Here is an 18,403-nt window from a genome sequence, read left to right as displayed (position 1 = left end):
TCTTAGTGCTCACATGAGGAGATGTGGTGGCTTCCTTTTGTGTATTCTGACCTGTTAAACATGGCAGTTGGGACTGATGCTTCCAGGTTCTGGCATCAAGTTTACTAGGGATTTGAAACCAGTATATATAAGGAGGAGTTATTGGTACAAGATTTGCTTGAGAAAGAAAAACACTGTCATACAGAGATTGTGTTCACAGTGCTTACCCAGGTTCTTAAAAAACTTTTTTTTTTTTTTTTTTTTAAAATAAGGCCTCAGTATATAGACCAGGCTGGCCTCAAACTCAGAGATCTGTCTGCCTCTTAAGTGCTGAGATTAAAGGAGTGTGTACCACCATGCTCAGCTGGTTCTTAAAAGCTTTTGAGGAACTTAGAATGCATTGTTCTAGTTAAAAACATTGCTATAGGGGAGTGGAGAGATGGCTCAGTGTTGAGAGCACTGACTCTTCTTCAGAGGTCCTGGATTCAATTCTTAGCACCCACATAGTGGCTCACAACCATCTATAACTAATCCTGTGATACACATACATATAGACAAAACACTCATAAACATTTAATAAATAAGTGATCTTTAGCTGGACATGGTGGCACACACCTTTTAATCCCAGCACGTGGGAGGCAGAGGCAGGTGGATCTCTGAGTTCAAGGCCAGCCAGGTCTACGGAAGAGTGTGAAGACAGCCAGGATTACATAGTGAGACCCTGTCTCAAGATCCATCCCCTCCCCCCAAAAAAATTGTTAGAGGAGTAGAGAAGACCAAACAGATAGAAATGAGGGACAAGAAGCTATACAAACATTTTTTTCTAAGGTAATCAAATAACCAACCCACGACTGCTTACATGTATTTTGCTCCCAACCCTGGCCAGGTTGGTCCAGCTGTATAATGCAATAATAAAGGTTTATGTAATCCTGGAAAGTACCAGAAAAACTGTTAACTACTACCTATTGAGTGCCTACTGTGTGCTGTGTATTATGCTAAGCACTTATATATACACTTTTAAAAATGCTTTAGGAAAACTTTGTAATATAGGCATTTACATATCAGCATTTCACAAAGGAACTGAAGTTTAAAAATTAAGTAATATGTCTAAGATGACAAGGGGAAAATACAAATTTAAGCCTTGTTCATTTAATTTGACCCTCTAAGAGTCAAGATCAGAGCAAGAGTAGCAATAGATTAAAAGAATTTGTTTGAAAAAAGACTAATTGAAGTTAGGATGATTATGGTGAACTGCATACTAGGTCAAGCAAGATGTGCTATGATTGTATTGTTTGTGTCTCCTATACTTTTATGATTTTTTTTTTTTAAAGAAATAGGCTCTCACTATGTTGCCAAGGCTGTTTTTGAAATCCTTGGTTCATGCAATCCTCCTTAAAAGCTGAGATTATAGACATGAGCTAATATGTATCAGTTGTGTCTCCTAGAATTTACATGTTGAAATCTGATCATCAATAGAAAGGTATTAAGAGGTGGAGGACCCAGCATGATGGCGCCCGCCTTTAATCCCAGCACTCGGGAGGCAGAGGCAGGCATCCAAACTCTGTGAGTTCGAGGCCACCCTGGTCTACAGAGTTAGTTCTAGGATGGGCTCCAAAGGTACACAGAGAAACCCTATCTCGAAAAACCATTAAAAAAAAAAAAAAAAAGAGGTGGAGGATCTTTAAGCATAGACCAGCTCATTAAGGCAAACCCTTCATGAATGAGATTTGTGCCATTGTAAGACAGTTGCAAACTCTCTTATTTGTTTTTTCTACCATTTGAGTATTCAGCTTTAAGAAATAGGATTTCACCAGATGTAGTCTGTCAGTTCATTTAGCTTGGACTTTCAGAACTATGAGAAATAAATTTTGGTTAAATATAAATTATCTGGCTTTTGTCCTCATTTTTTGTGTTGTAATTAGCAGCCTGACAAAGGTAGAGGAATTTTGGGGGAAATAGTAATATTGGTTCCAAGGGTCATCTGAAAGAAAGTATCTAATTGTTGATAGTTACCATATAATTGACTAAATGACTTAATACTTTAAAAAATGGTAAAGTATTTTTGTGTCAACTTTTATTGGTAGAAGATTGAAATATCTATTTTTTTGGCACTAGAACAAAGTTGTAAAGCCGCCTACCAGTTACACATACATATGTTTAAAAAATTTTATTGCAGTTATTTATTGTGTGTTTTCAGGCATGTATGAGTACTTGTCATGTGCATGCCACAGCACCACTGATGTTAGAGGACAACTTGTGGATGTTGGTTTTCTCTCTCCACCATATGTGATCAAACTTGGGTCATTAGGCTTGGTGGTGAGTACTTTTACTCACAGGGCCATTTTGCCTACATTTGTTCATTCTCCTGATAAAGATAAATTGTAGTAGAATATTTTAAGGTGTGTTACTTTTGTTTATGTTGCATTTGTTTAACTCTGTGAAGCTGTATAAAACACCTGATGGTTTAATAAGGAACTGGCCTATAGCAAAGCAGGAAAAAGGATAGGTGGGGCTGGCAGGCAGAGAGATACATACAGAAGAAGAAAACTGTGAGGAGAGATTGAGCAGTCAGGGAAGAAGGAGGACTTTAGGGGCCAGCCACCCAGCTACACAGCAAGCCATGGAGTAAGAGTAAGATACAGAAGTAAGAGAACAGGAAAAGCCCACAGGCAAAAGATAGATGGGATAAGTTAAGGAAAGCTGAATAGAAACTAACCCAAGCTAAGGCCGGACATTCATAAGTAAGAAAAAGCCTCTTATGTGATTTATTTGGGAGCTGGAAGGCAGGCCCCCCAAAAAAGAGTAAGAAAACAACAGCAACAGTTAATGGAACATTTAATATGGACTAGGCACTAGAGATACAGAGATAGTGGAGAAAAAAACATGATGTTTGACCATAAGCAAATGGTGACACACAGAGTATTTAGTGTTAGAGTAAAAATGTGTAATAGCACCAAGGAGGAATACATGAACTCTTTGTGGGGGAGGGAAGGAAATCTTCAGTGAGTAAATAGCTATCTTGCCAAGTTTTGAAGAATGAGATGGGAGTGTTTTAGGTAGAAGAATATGTACAAACCTTAGTCTTGAAAACATAGGGTTTTAGTGGTTCTAAGAAACTTGCCCTGGCTGTGGTATGTTATTGCAGCAGTGTGCCAGCCAGAGAGAAGCGGGCATGTTATTGAAGACATGCTTACAGAGATAGGGAGGGCTTCTGTTGTATAGAAAACAAGTACCCCATGCACACTTATGTTTTCCTTTCAATATTTCTAGTCTCTAAGATTAATGCAGGTTGTTTTTAATGTTTTCTCACTTGAGATATTAATTGTTGGGTTCCCAGAAATGTTTTATTCTTTATTTTTTGATTTATATTAACTAGTTTTAAACATTTTCTTTAGGATTAAAAATCATTTTGAAACTATTTATTTTTAGTTAAAAGTTTAAAATTTTTCTTTATTTCACTGTAATATTTGCTCTGAGCATCTGCTCCATGCAGTTTTGGATGGTATAGCACATGAGAAAGATTAATGAAACACTGAACACTCTTCATTGAAAAGTATGCTCTAGCTGGGCGGTGGTGGCGCACGCCTTTAATCCCAGCACTCGGGAGGCAGAGCCAGGCGGATCTCTGTGAGTTTTAGGCCAGCCTGGGCTACCAAGTGAGTTCCAGGAGAGGCGCAAAGCTACACAGAGAAACCCTGTCTTGAAAACAAAAACAAAAACAAAAACAAAAAAAAGAAAGAAAAGAAAAGTATGCTCTATATTTGTCTTAAAAAAAAAGAAAAAACTATAATGTAATTACTTGAGAAGTACAAGATCCCAGGGTATTTTAGCAAGAAGAGCTCATATATCCTTCAAGTGGGGTGGGAAATTCATTTCAGTGTGTACTATTACCGATGAGAAAGAACTTGTTTTGCTATTTCTTCTTTTATGACTTTCATTTTTTCCCCCACCTTAATTCCTCTATTACTTCTTTATTTGTTTCATTTTGTTTGTTTGGGGTTCTTTGTTGTTTTGGGGTGTTTTTTTTGGGGGGGCGGGGCGAGGTTTCTTTGTGTATCCCTGGCTGTCTTTTTTATGATGTACTGTTTTCTTATCGCTTCTACTTCTTTTTTATATTTTTTAGTTTTTGCTTGAAAGTTACCCTGGATATTACAATTAATATCTTGTTTTTAGCAAGTTTAAGTTAATCCCAACTTGGTTTGGATGGTATATATAACTGTTCCTTTATATCCTTATATATTACCTCTTTATATACTATTTGTCTGTTTACTAAGATCGAAGTTATAATTTTATGTATTTTTAAACCATATAGGAAAAAAGACTAACAAAAAAGATGGACTACATCAGCTCAGTCTGTGTAATGTTACTTGTATGTATGTTTCCAGGGCTGACCATTTGCTATTGGATAATTAACTGGTGTGCTCTTCCTTGGGGAAAACCATTTCTCCTGCTCTTACCATGCCTTAGTTGCCTGTATGTAGTTCTTTGTCTAGGATTGAGGCCTCCTGAGCTTTCCCAGCTGCATGTCTATTGGTGGTGTCCATTTTTCTTTCTTTGTATGGCTTTAGATTTCTTTCTGGTGTCTTTTGATTTCAGTCAAAAGGATTACCTTTCACATTTCTAAAAGCACAAGTTTATTGGTAATGAGTTAAGAATGTCTTAATTTCTTTATCTTTGAGGAACTGTTTGACATTTTTTGTAAAGTCTGCATTCTTAATCATGTGGCTACTGAAATCTATTTCATACCTAGTATTTTGACATTGTTTCTTAAACATACAGTGCCAAAAGAAAATGGGGGATGGAAATCTCCATTTTTATATTTTGTCTGTATGCTGGTATACTTTTTTAATACTTGGCCATTACAGTTCTGTCTTGGAAGTTGTAGATCAGCCAGAGGTAAAGAGCAAGGTTATTTATTTATTTATTTTTTCCTAGCCTTTTCCTCAGCATGTGTCCCCCCATGACCATATATATTTGATGATTCCCTAAAACATACAGGCGCTTTTAAATACCTTATTTTTCCATGTATAGCCCTTCCTGTTATCTCCCTTCTGAGGCTCTTTGATCTTTCTTCCTTGTCCCAAGCTACTGTATCAAACAATGATTTTAAGTGACATCTACTTAAGAAGACAGCCTAACTCTGGAATGTTCTAGGTCTAGTGAACCCAAAACAAACCATTGTGTTGGATCCTCAGGGATCTGACAAACTAAAGCCTAGCAGTCACAATTTTTAATGAGGTTTATAGGTAGCTATTCTCAAAGCCATTCTGACCTGGGGGTGGAGACTGGAAGGAAGGCAACTTAAAATGCCTCAGCATTCTCTACTTAACAAAAGAGCAGCTTTCTTCACCCAGCATTGCCCTAGTGCTTGGCTTGGTTTTCCAAATTCCAGGATTTACAAATACTGACCATTTTGTCAGCTCATTAACTGTTTTTTAGCGAAGGTCCCGGAGTTCTACTCTGCCTTTTTTTTTTTAAGCGATGTCATCCCATTGTAAAGATTTTTCATAATGATCTCATTAGCCAGAAGTAAGGACATTAAGGACACGGTTGATTTATAGATATAGGAGGAATATTTTTTTAAGGAAGGATCATTTTTATTTGGACATGAGTGTAGGTTTGAGGAGTTGATTACGTCTATAGGTATCTACTGACAGAACTGTAGTGCTTGGGTTCCAGATAGAACAAGAGTTTAAATCTTCAAATAAATCTGAAAAATCTACACAGAAGTTAAAGTGAGAACATGGTTTCTTTGAAGTAGAGAAGGCCAACTCTGCCATCTTGGAAAAATACTTTCAACTAAGGACTTACTAATTTATTTAGCAATTACTCTGTCCTGTTTATAAGCACTGGAGATACAAGGGGAAAAATTCTAGTTTTCTGTCCTTAGGGAGCTGATTCATATTAAGGAAATAGAAGTAAACAAATACAAGGCACTGTTAAAACAAGGCTTACAGGGGACCAGAGACATATAAGAATATGTAAATAGGTAAGGGGGGCGGGGAAACAAGATTTTCAGGGGCGTCATGAACAAACATGAAGGGCATTGCCTGTGATCTTATTTGTCACATGAAAATATGAAAAGGAGCCGGGGTGGTGGTGGCACACACCTTTAATCCCAGCACTTGGGAGGCAGAGCCAGGCAGATCTTTGTGACTTCGAGGCCAGCGTGGGCTACAGAGCGAGATCCAGGAAAGGTGCAAAGCTACACAGAGAAACCCTGTCTCAAAAAACCAAATATATATATGAAAAGGCTAAGGATGCTAATAATTTGATGTTAAGTATATAATACATACTTAGCAAGTGCTTGTGGTGGTCTGAATGAGAATGGCCCCAAAGGCTCATTTGTTTGAATACTTAGTCCCTATCAGGTGGAACTACTTGGGGAGGATTTAGAAATGTGGCCTTGTTGGAGAGGGTGTGCCACTGGTGGAAGGATGTGAGGTTTCAGAAGCCTGTGCCATTCCCAGTTATCTCTCTCTGCCTCGTGGTCTTGTCTCAAGATGTGAGCTCTGAGCTACTGTTCCAGAGCCCTGCCTGCCCCCCTGCCTCCCTGCCTGCCTCTCTCTCTGCCCCCCACCTCCCACCCTCATGGTGATCATAGACTCTAACTCTCTGAAACTGTAAGCCTCAACTCTTCTATAAGTTGCTTTGGTCATGGTTTCTTACCACAGTAATAGGAAAGTAACGCTGCTTTTGCTAAAAACGCACTGGCTCCTTGTACCCACAAGTAACTAAAAGCAAGATGAAACCTGGATCTCTTCCTTCATTTTCTATCTGCCTCCTTTACTATGGGTTGTACTGCATGTAAGCATGTTAATCAAGGAGTGTCTATCTGAAAACTTACTACCTAATCAGTTTCATTCCCTTTTAAGGCTTAAGGCACAAAGATAAGAACTAAAAAGTTCTTTGGTGTTAGCTTATACAATATCCCGTTCCAGATCTCCTAAAAGGTGACTGAAAGTCTTTAGCTGTTGCACGAATTCTAAATGGTCTTATAATAAAAACCCAGAGCCAGGCTGGGCGGTGGTGGCACAGGCCTTTAATCCCAGCACCCGGGAGGCAGAGCCAGGAGGATCTGTGTGAGTTCCAGGCCAACCTGGTCTGCAGAGCAGGATCCAGGACAGGAACCAAAACTACACAGAGAAACCCTGTCTCAAAAAAACCAAAACCAAAACCAACAAACAAAAAAAACCAACCAAACAAGCAAAAAACCCAGAGCCAGATATCAGGGTGAAAGCTGAAAGATCAGAGAAGCAGTACATGCCACAGCTACTACCTCTTACCTCACCAACCCCTCAGCCTGACAGAGCCTCTGCAAGAGAGCAAATTCCTGTCTCCTCCCGCTTTACATTCCTTTCTCTGCCCAGCCATATCACTTCCTGTCTCAACTTTCCCAGGGCTGGAATTGAAGGTGTGTGATCCCAAGTGCTAGAATTAAAGGTGTGTGCCACCACTGCTTGGCTGTTTCTTTTAGACTGGATTAATCTCGTGTAGCCCAGCTGGCCAATCTTTGTCTCTGCCTCCTGAGTGCTAGGATTAAAGGTGTGTGCCGCCAATGCCTGACCTCTATGGCTAACTCTGTGGCTAGTTCTGTCCTTTGATCTTCAGGCAAGCTTTATTACAAACAATATATCACTGCATTTAGCCATTGTTCTAAACCTGCTGTCACTTTTTCTAAGTACAGTGAAGTCAAATAATCAGTCCTCTCCTTAGTAAACTTTACCTCTCACCAGCAGAAGTAATCTCATGAGAACCAGATTGTTTTTTCAGGAAATAAAGAGGTTCTATTGCAGATCCAACACCGGGATAATGACCATCCAAACTTCAATTTGACCAGTCATTTTGTGTACCTCCCATCCCTTGCCCTAATTATTTTTTTAGTCATACTTAAAGCTTCTATCAGTTCTCTAGACTGAGATGTATGATGTCTGTCTTCCCAGCATAGCTAGTCTATTTGAAATTCTTACCTGCTTTTCCATTATTTGTTTTCTATTTGATATCTGGGGCTGCTGGTCCAATATAATTGTTGCATTTCACCCCCAAATCAAGCTTCTTGCTTGAAACTCCAGTTACAGTTGTAATCAAGTAGATTTAGGTTATCACGGTAGAGAGAGAAAAAGATTGTAAGTACAAGTGTGGGGCTGACAAGAAGGCTCATCGTGTAAAAGCATTTGCTGCTGATCCTGATGACCTAAATTTAGTCCTATGCACTCACATAGAATGAGAAAACCTAATCCTGGAAGTTTCCCTCTGAACTCCACACATGCTTTGTGTTGTGTACAACACTAGCCCTCCAAAATAGATAATAAGAGTATATTTTTAAAAGGGAGGCACAGGCAAGAGTTGAAGAAGTTAAAAAGTAGAAAGATAATATTCTGAACCTGAGTTTAGTCCCTGAAACCTGTACAGTAGGAGAGAATGAGGTTTCAGTTGTTTCTGACTGTATGTGCTAGGCTAAGTAAATATATGCAGAAATAAAGGTAAAAATTACAAAAGGAATACAAAGTAACATAATTTTATTTTGGTACTGAAGAGATTTGAGTATGTTTTTAGAGAATTGACAAGTCTATGTAAGAAAGAAACAAGGGTAGTGTGGAGTCTCTAAAGAGAAAAAATGATTATTAAGAACCCTGAAGGATCAGATTTTGGGGCCTTGGCTGAAGAGTGAGAATAATAATGTGTTTTTGTTGTTGTTGTTTTGTTTGTTTGTTTAGAGTGTAGAAAGAAGCCAGGTGGTGGTGGTGGTGGTGGTGGTGGTGGTGGTGGTGGTGGTGGTGGTGGTGGTGGTGGTGGTGGTGGTGGTGGTGCACACCTTTAATCCAGCACTCTGGAGGCAGAGGCAGGTAGATCTCTGAGTTGCAGGATGTCCAGGGCTACACAAAACCTTGTCTCGAAAAACAAAGAAAACAAAGAGTATAGAAAGAAATTTGAATAGTTTTACATAGAAAGTCCCAGTTTTTCAAAGTAAAAAGCAAAACGTCAGATAATATGCTGAGAAATGAGCAGCCCTGGAAATGCCTGGTTGCTCTTGAAGTATGCATTTCTGATGATAGGTTCATTTTCTCAGTTCTTCCAATAAAAATACATTCAACATTCTGTATGTACTAAGTACCCTTCAAGCTCCTTGGGATTTTATCTATGAGCAAAGTGAACAATCCTTGTCTTTTGGGAGGCTTTATGTGAATTGGGATAAAGGAAAACAAATGAGTAAATATTATTTTAAAATAAACAGATACATAGAGTCATCTGGTTTTGGAAACTAAGAAATTACCAAATGAGATTACCCAGATACAATTTTATATTGTGTATCAGGTAATAATTTAAATAATTGTTTTATTTTTATATAGCTAATTGCAAAATCTAGGTTAATAAACTAAGATGTCAAGTGTAGGATTACTGGAGTGTTTGTGTTCTTAATTGTAGCTATGAGAGAAATAAACTATATTAACACTTAAGAGAAATTTCAGCATGGCAACTCTATTATTGTGTAGTTATTTCATGGGTTTGGCAGGAGAAAAGAGGAGATAAACTCTCACATGACTGAAGTTAAGTTCATTGGCTTTGAGAAAAGAACTTGTATTTCATTTCCCAAAAAAAAATTGCATCATGTCAGTTTGTTTCCTACATCTAGAGGCTTGGGGTGAGTATACCTAGTTGAAGCTGTAGTCTTACTGCCTCCTCTTTATTTAAACAGGCATTGGAAAAGTGAAAAGAAAACCTAGTGTTCCAGATACCGCATCTCCTGCTGATGATAGCTTTGTTGATCCAGGGGAACGTCTCTATGACCTCAACATGCCTGCTTTTGTGAAATTTAACTACATGGCTGAGAGAGAGGATGAACTGTCATTAATAAAAGGGACAAAGGTGATCGTCATGGAGAAGTGCAGTGATGGGTGGTGGCGTGGCAGCTACAATGGACAGATTGGATGGTTTCCTTCAAACTATGTGACTGAAGAAGGTGACAGTCCTTTGGGTGACCATGTAGGTTCTCTGTCAGAGAAATTGGCAGCAGTTGTCAATAACCTAAATACGGGTCAAGTATTGCATGTGGTACAGGCTCTTTACCCGTTCAGCTCATCTAATGATGAAGAACTCAATTTTGAGAAAGGTGATGTAATGGATGTTATTGAAAAGCCGGAAAATGACCCAGAATGGTGGAAATGCAGGAAAATCAATGGCATGGTTGGCCTGGTGCCAAAAAACTATGTTACCATCATGCAGAATAATCCATTAACCTCAGGTTTGGAACCATCGCCTCCACAGTGTGATTACATTAGGCCTTCACTCACTGGAAAGTTTGCTGGCAATCCTTGGTATTATGGCAAAGTCACCAGGCACCAGGCAGAAATGGCATTAAATGAAAGGGGGCATGAAGGAGATTTCCTCATTCGTGATAGTGAATCTTCGGTAAGTTGATTTTCAAAGGTAAATGGAAATCGAGCTCCGGGCATTTAAAAATAAGGTCAGAGAGGTTGAATGGCTTCCTTAAATCTAAAGTTGTAAGTAAGCCGGGACGTGATCACAGTGTTCTCTCCAGGGAACCTATTATGAACAAGCTAGCTGGAGCAGTGAATATGTTGTATTAATGGGCTTTCTTCATTTGTATTGATTTTGCATTTCCAGAATATTTTCTGTTCCGTTAAACTGAAAAATGGGGAAAACTGAGCATTGGTTTCTTCATTGATAGTAGAATAATGCAAATTAAACTGCTATTAGATGTAATATCTAAGAATGTAATCATTGTAGTCCTTACAGGAATTCTCTAACTATAAAAAAATTATATGTCTTCATAAATTAGTTGTTAGATTAAAATTCACCCCTCCCTCCCCCCTCCCCTCCCTCCCTCCCTCCCTCCCTCCCTCCCTATCTCACTCCCTCCCTCCCTCCCTTCCTCCCTTCCTCCCTTCCTTCCCACACTGGTTCACTATGTAGCTCTGGCTGCCCTGGAACTCACTGTAGACCAGGCTGGCCTTGAACTCAGAGATCCACCTGCCTCTGCCCTTGCCAGTGCAGGAGTCAAAGGTGTATGGCACCATACCTGACTATTTTGGCTTTTTATTCACCTCAGAAACCATTTTTTTTTGGTTTTTCAAGACAGAGTGGTATTGTGTAGCCCTGGCTGTTCTGAAGACTTGATCTATATACTGGACTGGCCTTGAACTCAGAGATCCACCTGCCTCTGCCTCCCAAGTGCTGAGATTAAAGGCATTCGCCACCACTGCCCGGCCTCAATAGCATATTTAACTCAATTTGAAATATATTTGCAATTAAGGTAAATTATGTTGCATTTCTAGCTAGACAATAAAACATACAAATTGAAAAATGACATAGCTAGCTATTAGTCTCTTTTAAGTGTTGCTTTATATGTTAAAGTTTGATGGTTATTATTTTTCTTAAAAACTTTATTTCCTGATAAATGATATCACTACTTTTCTACTTACCAAATCATGGTTAATACTTTCTGTGAATGTATTATATAAAAGATTGAAAGAAAGAAGGAAATAGTATGTGTATGAGACTAAAATGAATTAAACTTCCTGATACGAAGTTGGAGGAAACAGATCGTTTTTAATAGAGAAGAATAGTGGAGTCTTTTTTCTGTTAAAATCCCAATATGTGGCACACCATTTAAAAGTCACTGTTCTTGTCTTGACACAGATTGTTCAGAAGTATTAGGTTTAAAACAACAACTGTGACTATTATCACCTAATAAAGAAAGAAGCTTAAATACAGGATGCTATTTTTCTTGTGGGTCGAGTATAAATACTAGCCAAAATATATGATTATTTTTAGTACTGTTATTTTTCAGCTGTAGACCTTAAATATGTGTTTCTGTTTGGCCTATACAATTAAATCTTTCTAATTCATTGCCAATATTTAAATAGCAAAGGATTTATAAAAATCCCAACTTTGGGGCTGAATAAATGGCTCAGCAATTAAAAGTGCTTGCTATCTTTTTAGAGGACCCAGGTTCAATACTCAGCATCATGTCAGGTAGCTTACAGCCGCCTGCAGCTCCTACACTTAGGGAGAATCTGATGCCTCCTTGGACATCCGCATAACTATACATACTACCCGTGCAAACATACAAACGTCCACAAAATTTAAAAAGTAATAAAAACATCTTTTGAAAATGTAGGCTTCAGATTTCCCTTTAAAATTTAAAGACCATGCTGGAGAGGTGGCTCAGTGATTAGGAGCACTGGTTCTCATTCAAAGGACCCAGTTTCATTCCCAGTGCCCACATGGCAACGCAAACCATCTATAACTCCAGTTCTAGGGGATTTAAAACCCCATTCTGGCCTCCACAGGCACTGCTCACACGTGATACACAGACGAGCATGCAAGCAAAACACCCATACACTTAAATAAAGATGAAGAAAAAAAAAAAGACAAAAACCAGTCCACGTGGAATCTGTTCCTGCAAAGCAGCAATCACAGATGAGTAATACGTCATCTTTAGGCTGGCCACACCCTCTTTCCTCTCTCTATCTTGCTTACATTTCTCTTTGGCTCTGTAGGAATTTGTGTTTGTCATGGTTCATTAAAATTTAGTTGAATTATAATTTGTCCTTTATTTTTGAAAATTCAGAGTATTGTGTAAGTCAGGTATTGTCAGCTCTGAATTGATAGGGGATGGAGTGAAAGTCTGAAATTTTCTCGTGTTTTTTCTCCTAACTGATTTTCTGTGTGTGCTACTCTATGGGCACTGTGGGTGTTAGGAGACTCTAGAATCCTGTCTGTCTAACCAGATATGTGATTCTAGCCATGCCCTCTGAGCCTCATTTTCCTCATTCATAAAAAGGGTTTCTTTTGAGGAATAAAGATTATGTAAATAATTTAGCATAGTGTCTTGCAGTTATTGAGTGTTCAGATTTTAGCAGTTATGGTTTTTTTTTTTTAAATTCTGATACATGGCCTTCACAATGTTTGCCTCCTTTCTCTTTCAGCCAAATGATTTCTCAGTATCACTAAAAGCACAAGGGAAAAACAAGCATTTTAAAGTCCAACTGAAAGAGACTGTGTACTGCATTGGGCAGCGGAAATTCAGCACCATGGAGGAACTTGTAGAACATTACAAAAAGGCACCGATCTTTACAAGTGAACAAGGAGAAAAACTGTATCTAGTCAAACATTTGTCTTGATACTCATCAGCAGTGACTGCTACACAGCTTTAACTCGTCATGTTAATTGAAGACTGAGCGCGTGTTGGGCCAATTGTGCTTGCTTGGAAAGTGCTGTTTGTAACTGTATGAGAACTGACTGTAATACATGAGTATTTTTGTTATAACTCAACCCATACACATATATCTACATGTGCAGTGCATCTCTATAGAAGAGCTCTTTATTCTTGGTCTTCTGTCTTACTGTCTTCTTTGCTATTTTTCTCTTTCCTTCCAACAATTAAGGTTTTGTATTCTGAAAAAGAATAATTTGGTTCAAAAATCTTTATATGGAAAAATTCTTTTATTGATGTTTCTTTATTTCCTTGTAAAGACATTCTGTTCTCCCATAGTTCTTCATATAAAATTATATCTATATGACATATGCTAAAGTACATTTCTTGTAAAGTGTTAATCTTTTCTGTGACTAAATAGCAATAATAAACAGAAAACCAGAAATTATTTTCAGATATTGTATCTGTCATAAGCCATTGTAAATATAAAGTATGTTGTTTGTGCCTTCATTTTAAAATCCATTCATTATATTCAAAAGGCCCTGGATATAGGTTAGAAAATGTAATTTATAGCTATTTAAACAAAAATGTTAAGAATTTAGTGAGTGTCTTTTTGCCTCACTTGGTTGTTCAAAGGAACAAAGAAGTCCCTGACAGATGTTGAAATGAAATGGATGTTTCTAGTGTTCCTTGACCAAAGTATGTTGTATTAGATGATGCCATATTTAAACCACTGTGAAGTAAGTCATAGCCAAGTTTGGGAAAAATAGTAAACAATGAGATGTGAAAATGTTTTTTTTCTCTCTAAATATCAGAATTCTACATGGGAGTAATTTAAAGTTTTCTCCTTTCAGCATCCTAACCTCTCCTCTCAATATTTGATCAGATTTACTGAAAAATCATTTTTTGACACTGTTGCATATTGAACCCAGGGTTTCACACATGATAAACAGGTGTTCTGCCACTGCATAATACCCCTAGCCCCTCCTTATCTTTTAGTTTCTTTAACTGGGACACTGAAATGATGTGCTGTGGGGAAATGTGCTATAGTTCAGTCAACTGTATTATTTAAAATTTTTATTTTTCATCTAGTACTTTGTGTGTGTGAATGAGAGACCAAAGTATTAAATCTTCTGTTGGTCATACTTTTCCTCCTCATCCTGTGAATTTAAGTTTAAGCAAAGTAACAAAAGCCCCTGATGCCACAGAAACACAAGAACATTGCTGTTCTTTGCTGTTTTAAGCACTAATGTACCAAAATTATAGCTGGTAAAAATTAAAGTTGTGTAATTTCACTTTTTTCTTCATTGTAGTAGTTAAAAATTAAATCTTAAAAATCACTTGAAGGCTGATGTTGCCACTGGGTGGCAGCCCTGGCCTCTCCCACTAACTAGAAGTCAACAAATACAATGTATGATGTATGAATTCCCATCTTTATAACACCTGCTTTCAAAGCTTTTTAATTTACATTTGTCTGTGAGTGCTCTTTTGTTCAAAGTAAATGGTAGTAGATTAGTGTAAATAAATGTTATATATGCTTACCTACAGGTTTGTAAAATGCTATGAATACTAAGAAACAGTTTAAAAGTGGTGTTTGCATTTGATGACACTTCATTTTTGCTTTCTCTTTGTGTGTCCCCCTCCCTCCTATGAAACAAAATGGGCCTTTATAAAAAGGAGTAATTGGACTCTCATGGACATAGCTGTTTCAGGAAACACTTTGTGAAGGCATCACTGGAGTAGTACTGAGGTGGAAAGCACGCATCCTGCTGTAGCTAGAGTTCGTAGAAAATGGAGATGCTCAAGTAATACCTCCTGTGCATTCTAACTGTGGAACAAAACCTAACTGCACACTATTTTACTTTGTACTTCAACATTTGGTCAATTTTCAAAAACGTCTTAAGCCATCTCTTCAGCCAATGGTTATTTATATTGTAAGCATGAGTTTTACCTGAAGCAACTTTCTTAGAATTAGAACAACCTTAGAAAATAGCTACATAGCTAGGTAGTGACAGACTTGTATTAGAAACGGTTCCAACCTATTGTTGTCTGTGTTTTAGACTAGGATGTGGGTCCTGGGGAAAGCACATGTAGAGAAGTTTTCATCTGTATATGGAGAGTTGATTAGTTCCCCAATTTAAATACATGTCATACCTATAATCCTGCCTGACTCGTATCTACAAAAACTCTGAAGTCTTGGAAGGAGTGCTTTGTTCTTTGTTTTCATTTGTTCTTAAACAGCTTTATGTATGTGTGAAAGCTTAGCATCAAAAAAAGGTATAAATATTTCCTTGGTCATAAATCTTAGGGGTGAGTTGAATATTCTTATAATGTGTATTACATACAATCACTATCCATATTAACACAGACACCTAAGACTATTAAAACTGTTTCACAAATATCACTAAGTAAAATAGAAAATACCCTCTCCAGTGGTATATGCCTATAATTCTGGCTGCTCAAGAGGCTGAGGCAGGAGGATTGTGAGTTTAAGGCATGCCTGAGTAATTTATCATGACACTGTCTGAAAAAAGTAGAAGTGGGACTGTAGTTCTGTAGTGGAGCATGCACATGAACCCCAGATGCTGTCCCCGGCACCACCAAACAAACAAGGAAAACTGAGTGTATTGCCAGAATAAAAAGGCCCAGCAATGAGGCTATTAGGACATGCTTGTAAATACATTGCTTCTAAATCATACCCAGCGCTAATGCTCTGCTGTGTAATCTAGAGGTTGCAAAAATAGGGTCTGTGAGGCAGGCGCCTTTCTGGGAATTAGAAAAGGTGGCTTCTCCTGATATACCCCCATTCCTTTACTTGTCAAAAAGTGTAGAATTTTACCTGCTGGTAGTATTTTATTCATGATGCAGCTGAATATAGAAGTATAGTTCAACTTGTGTAGTATTCAACTTGACAGCACTTAAAATGGGAGCTTTCAGATAGCATTGTTATTTATGGCTTCCTTTCAAAATAAGCTGACAAAAAATGTGAGTTGAATTCCCAAGTTAATAATCAGCTGGAACCTGATGTGGATGGTCCCAACAGAATAATAAAGTCTCTCCCAACTCTTAACCCATAATTTATAGCCAAATTGATTTATTGTTTTTCCCTATTTTTTCTGTTGGCTTGGAAAGTTTTTGGCTTTGAATATGAAATGGCCATTTTTCAGAAACTTTTATGTCCAAATCAATGAATTAGGAGTATAGCATTACAGCTTTTGCTTTTCCATTTTAATACTTTATTACAACAAAAAGAAACCTTTGTATAGCTCTCTGAACTGTTTTATAAATCTTCACAACTGTGGTCACTTCTTTTTGTGTTTGTTGGGTGGTGCCGGGTGTTTTTGGTTTTGTGGGGTTGTTTTTTTTTTTTTTTTTTTTTTTTTTTTTTTTTTGACAAAGTTTCTCTATGTAGTTTTGGTGCCTGTCCTGGATCTCACTCTGTAGACCAGGCTGGCCTTGAACTCACAGAGATCCACCTGGCTCTGCCTCCTGAGTGCTAGGATTAAAGGCGTGCGCTGCCGTCACTGCCACCACCACCCAGTTGTGGTCACTTCTTGAGTTTTGTTCAAGATAAGACTATCATTTTCTGAATCACATCCAGGGGTTTGAAAAGATATTTATCTGATTTATCCTGATTCTGATTCTGTTGCAAGGTAGATATACTCGTTCTGTGGTGTTCAGCAAGTTTATGTGACTCAGCTCTGCTATATTCTAAACATTGCAGACAGCAAAACAAACAGCACACACTTCACACCCTAGTTTCTTGCTGTTACATGTGCATTTCTAGTTTACTTACAGGAGTCTCTCTCTTGACCTGAAAGTGCATGGGGTTTGCTGAGACTTGTTGAATAAAATAGGAAATTGACTGCTTGCTGAGGTAAAGAGGAAGAGTTTCGATTATTATTGGCTATATATACAGAAGGGTTTTAAACCAAATTAAGAATGTTTTTCTGGCTAGAACACTTTGGTTGTATCAATTTCAGAACTGGTTTGATGTCTCTGGTAGCTTAGTGGGGACAAGCTGGCTGATGTATTTATTTTTGTAGTGCTGGACAAAGGAACAGCTGCCTCATGCATGCTAGGAAAGTTCTCAACCAACTGTGATTTTAAATGTTTCCACTCAGATTACATAAGCTTACAGCACAGGGAAAACTGGTCTCACTGTAGCAAGTTTTATTTATTATACTACAAATATTTTTCTCTCTCCTGTTTGTACCTCATTGACAAACAGGAAAACATAACATTTTGAAGTTCTTATCTAAGACATATAGGAAAAAGATTGTTTTAAACTGACTTTTGGCTCAGATATATTTTAATGAACCTGCAAGTATCTGTTTTTGTTTGGTAAATTGTTGAGACAAAAGATGGATTCCAGAAAGAAACTAAGTGTTGTCTAAATATAGGCTAAACAAAAGAATAGTTGGGATATTTTTGATTTACAGAAGAAATTAGGGACTCCTGAGTAAGCATGGCTTCTCTAGAGCAAATCATGTCAAAACAAGTGTTCTATGCTTTCTGAACTGAAGACAGACAAAGCGGGTATTTAGAGAACAGATAACTGATTTCATTGAGACATAATCATTCAGTTTCAAGATGAAAATTTTAGTTTTGGACTGTTGATATAGTTTGATCTTGCATGTTCCTCAAAGCCACGTGTTAAATTCTTGGTTCCCATCTAGAGCGCTTTCTCAGAAGGTGGTGAAACCTTAAGGAGATGGGGCCTCCCCCTGTCTTTCTTCCATTTCTCATCTTACCCTAAAACAATCCTACCTTTTAAGTTGATTCTTTTGTTGCTCAAGCATGAGGCTGCTCTTACCCTGCATTACAGTGAAAAAAAAAAAAATGAACAAGGCTTTGGTGAAATTTGTATTCTAGTGATGCAATACCTAAATGGAGAAGAGATGTGCATTGAAAGACAAGTGGATGAAGCTGTAGCACATGGTTGCGGTAGTGAACAGGGTGGAAGGTAACCAAACTGACTTAAATGTTGTGGGCTCTACTCAGGGCCAAGCAGTGATTGAAAAACAATAGCCAAAATCATTAGAATACCATGTAGATGTTCACTTACAAAGCATGTTTCTGATTTCCAGAATTTTAAAGTGGTATTTTTTTTTTATTCAGATACGGAATTTTTAACTACAAAGGATTGTTCAGAATAAAATCCGATTTTCTGTCATAATAGGAGTTCTTGGGTAATATTACTTAGAAACCAACTATAACTACAGGAAGATGACGGTGTTACAG

The 18,403-nt window shown here is 37.8% G+C and overlaps 1 protein-coding gene across 10 annotated transcripts in view; it reads left to right on the top strand.

Moving 5' to 3' along the window:
- Nucleotides 1–14,454, top strand: part of Nck1 (NCK adaptor protein 1) — a 67,101-nt gene extending 52,647 nt beyond the window's left edge. For all 10 annotated transcript variants that reach the window (XM_015994047.3, XM_006975132.4, XM_076576911.1 and 7 more), the window contains 2 exons: nucleotides 9,677–10,389; nucleotides 12,933–14,454. In XM_015994047.3, the coding sequence (XP_015849533.1) occupies nucleotides 9,677–10,389; nucleotides 12,933–13,127 (908 nt within the window). In that variant the 3' untranslated portion in view covers nucleotides 13,128–14,454. The remainder of the gene's footprint in view (nucleotides 1–9,676; nucleotides 10,390–12,932) is intronic.
- The last annotated feature ends 3,949 nt before the right edge of the window (nucleotides 14,455–18,403 follow it).

The sequence above is a fragment of the Peromyscus maniculatus genome, chromosome 7, assembly GCF_049852395.1.
Source record: "Peromyscus maniculatus bairdii isolate BWxNUB_F1_BW_parent chromosome 7, HU_Pman_BW_mat_3.1, whole genome shotgun sequence".
Taxonomy (NCBI): Eukaryota; Metazoa; Chordata; class Mammalia; order Rodentia; family Cricetidae; genus Peromyscus; species Peromyscus maniculatus.
Note: the sequence above shows the minus strand (reverse complement) of the source record. Positions and strands in the feature narration are given on the sequence as shown.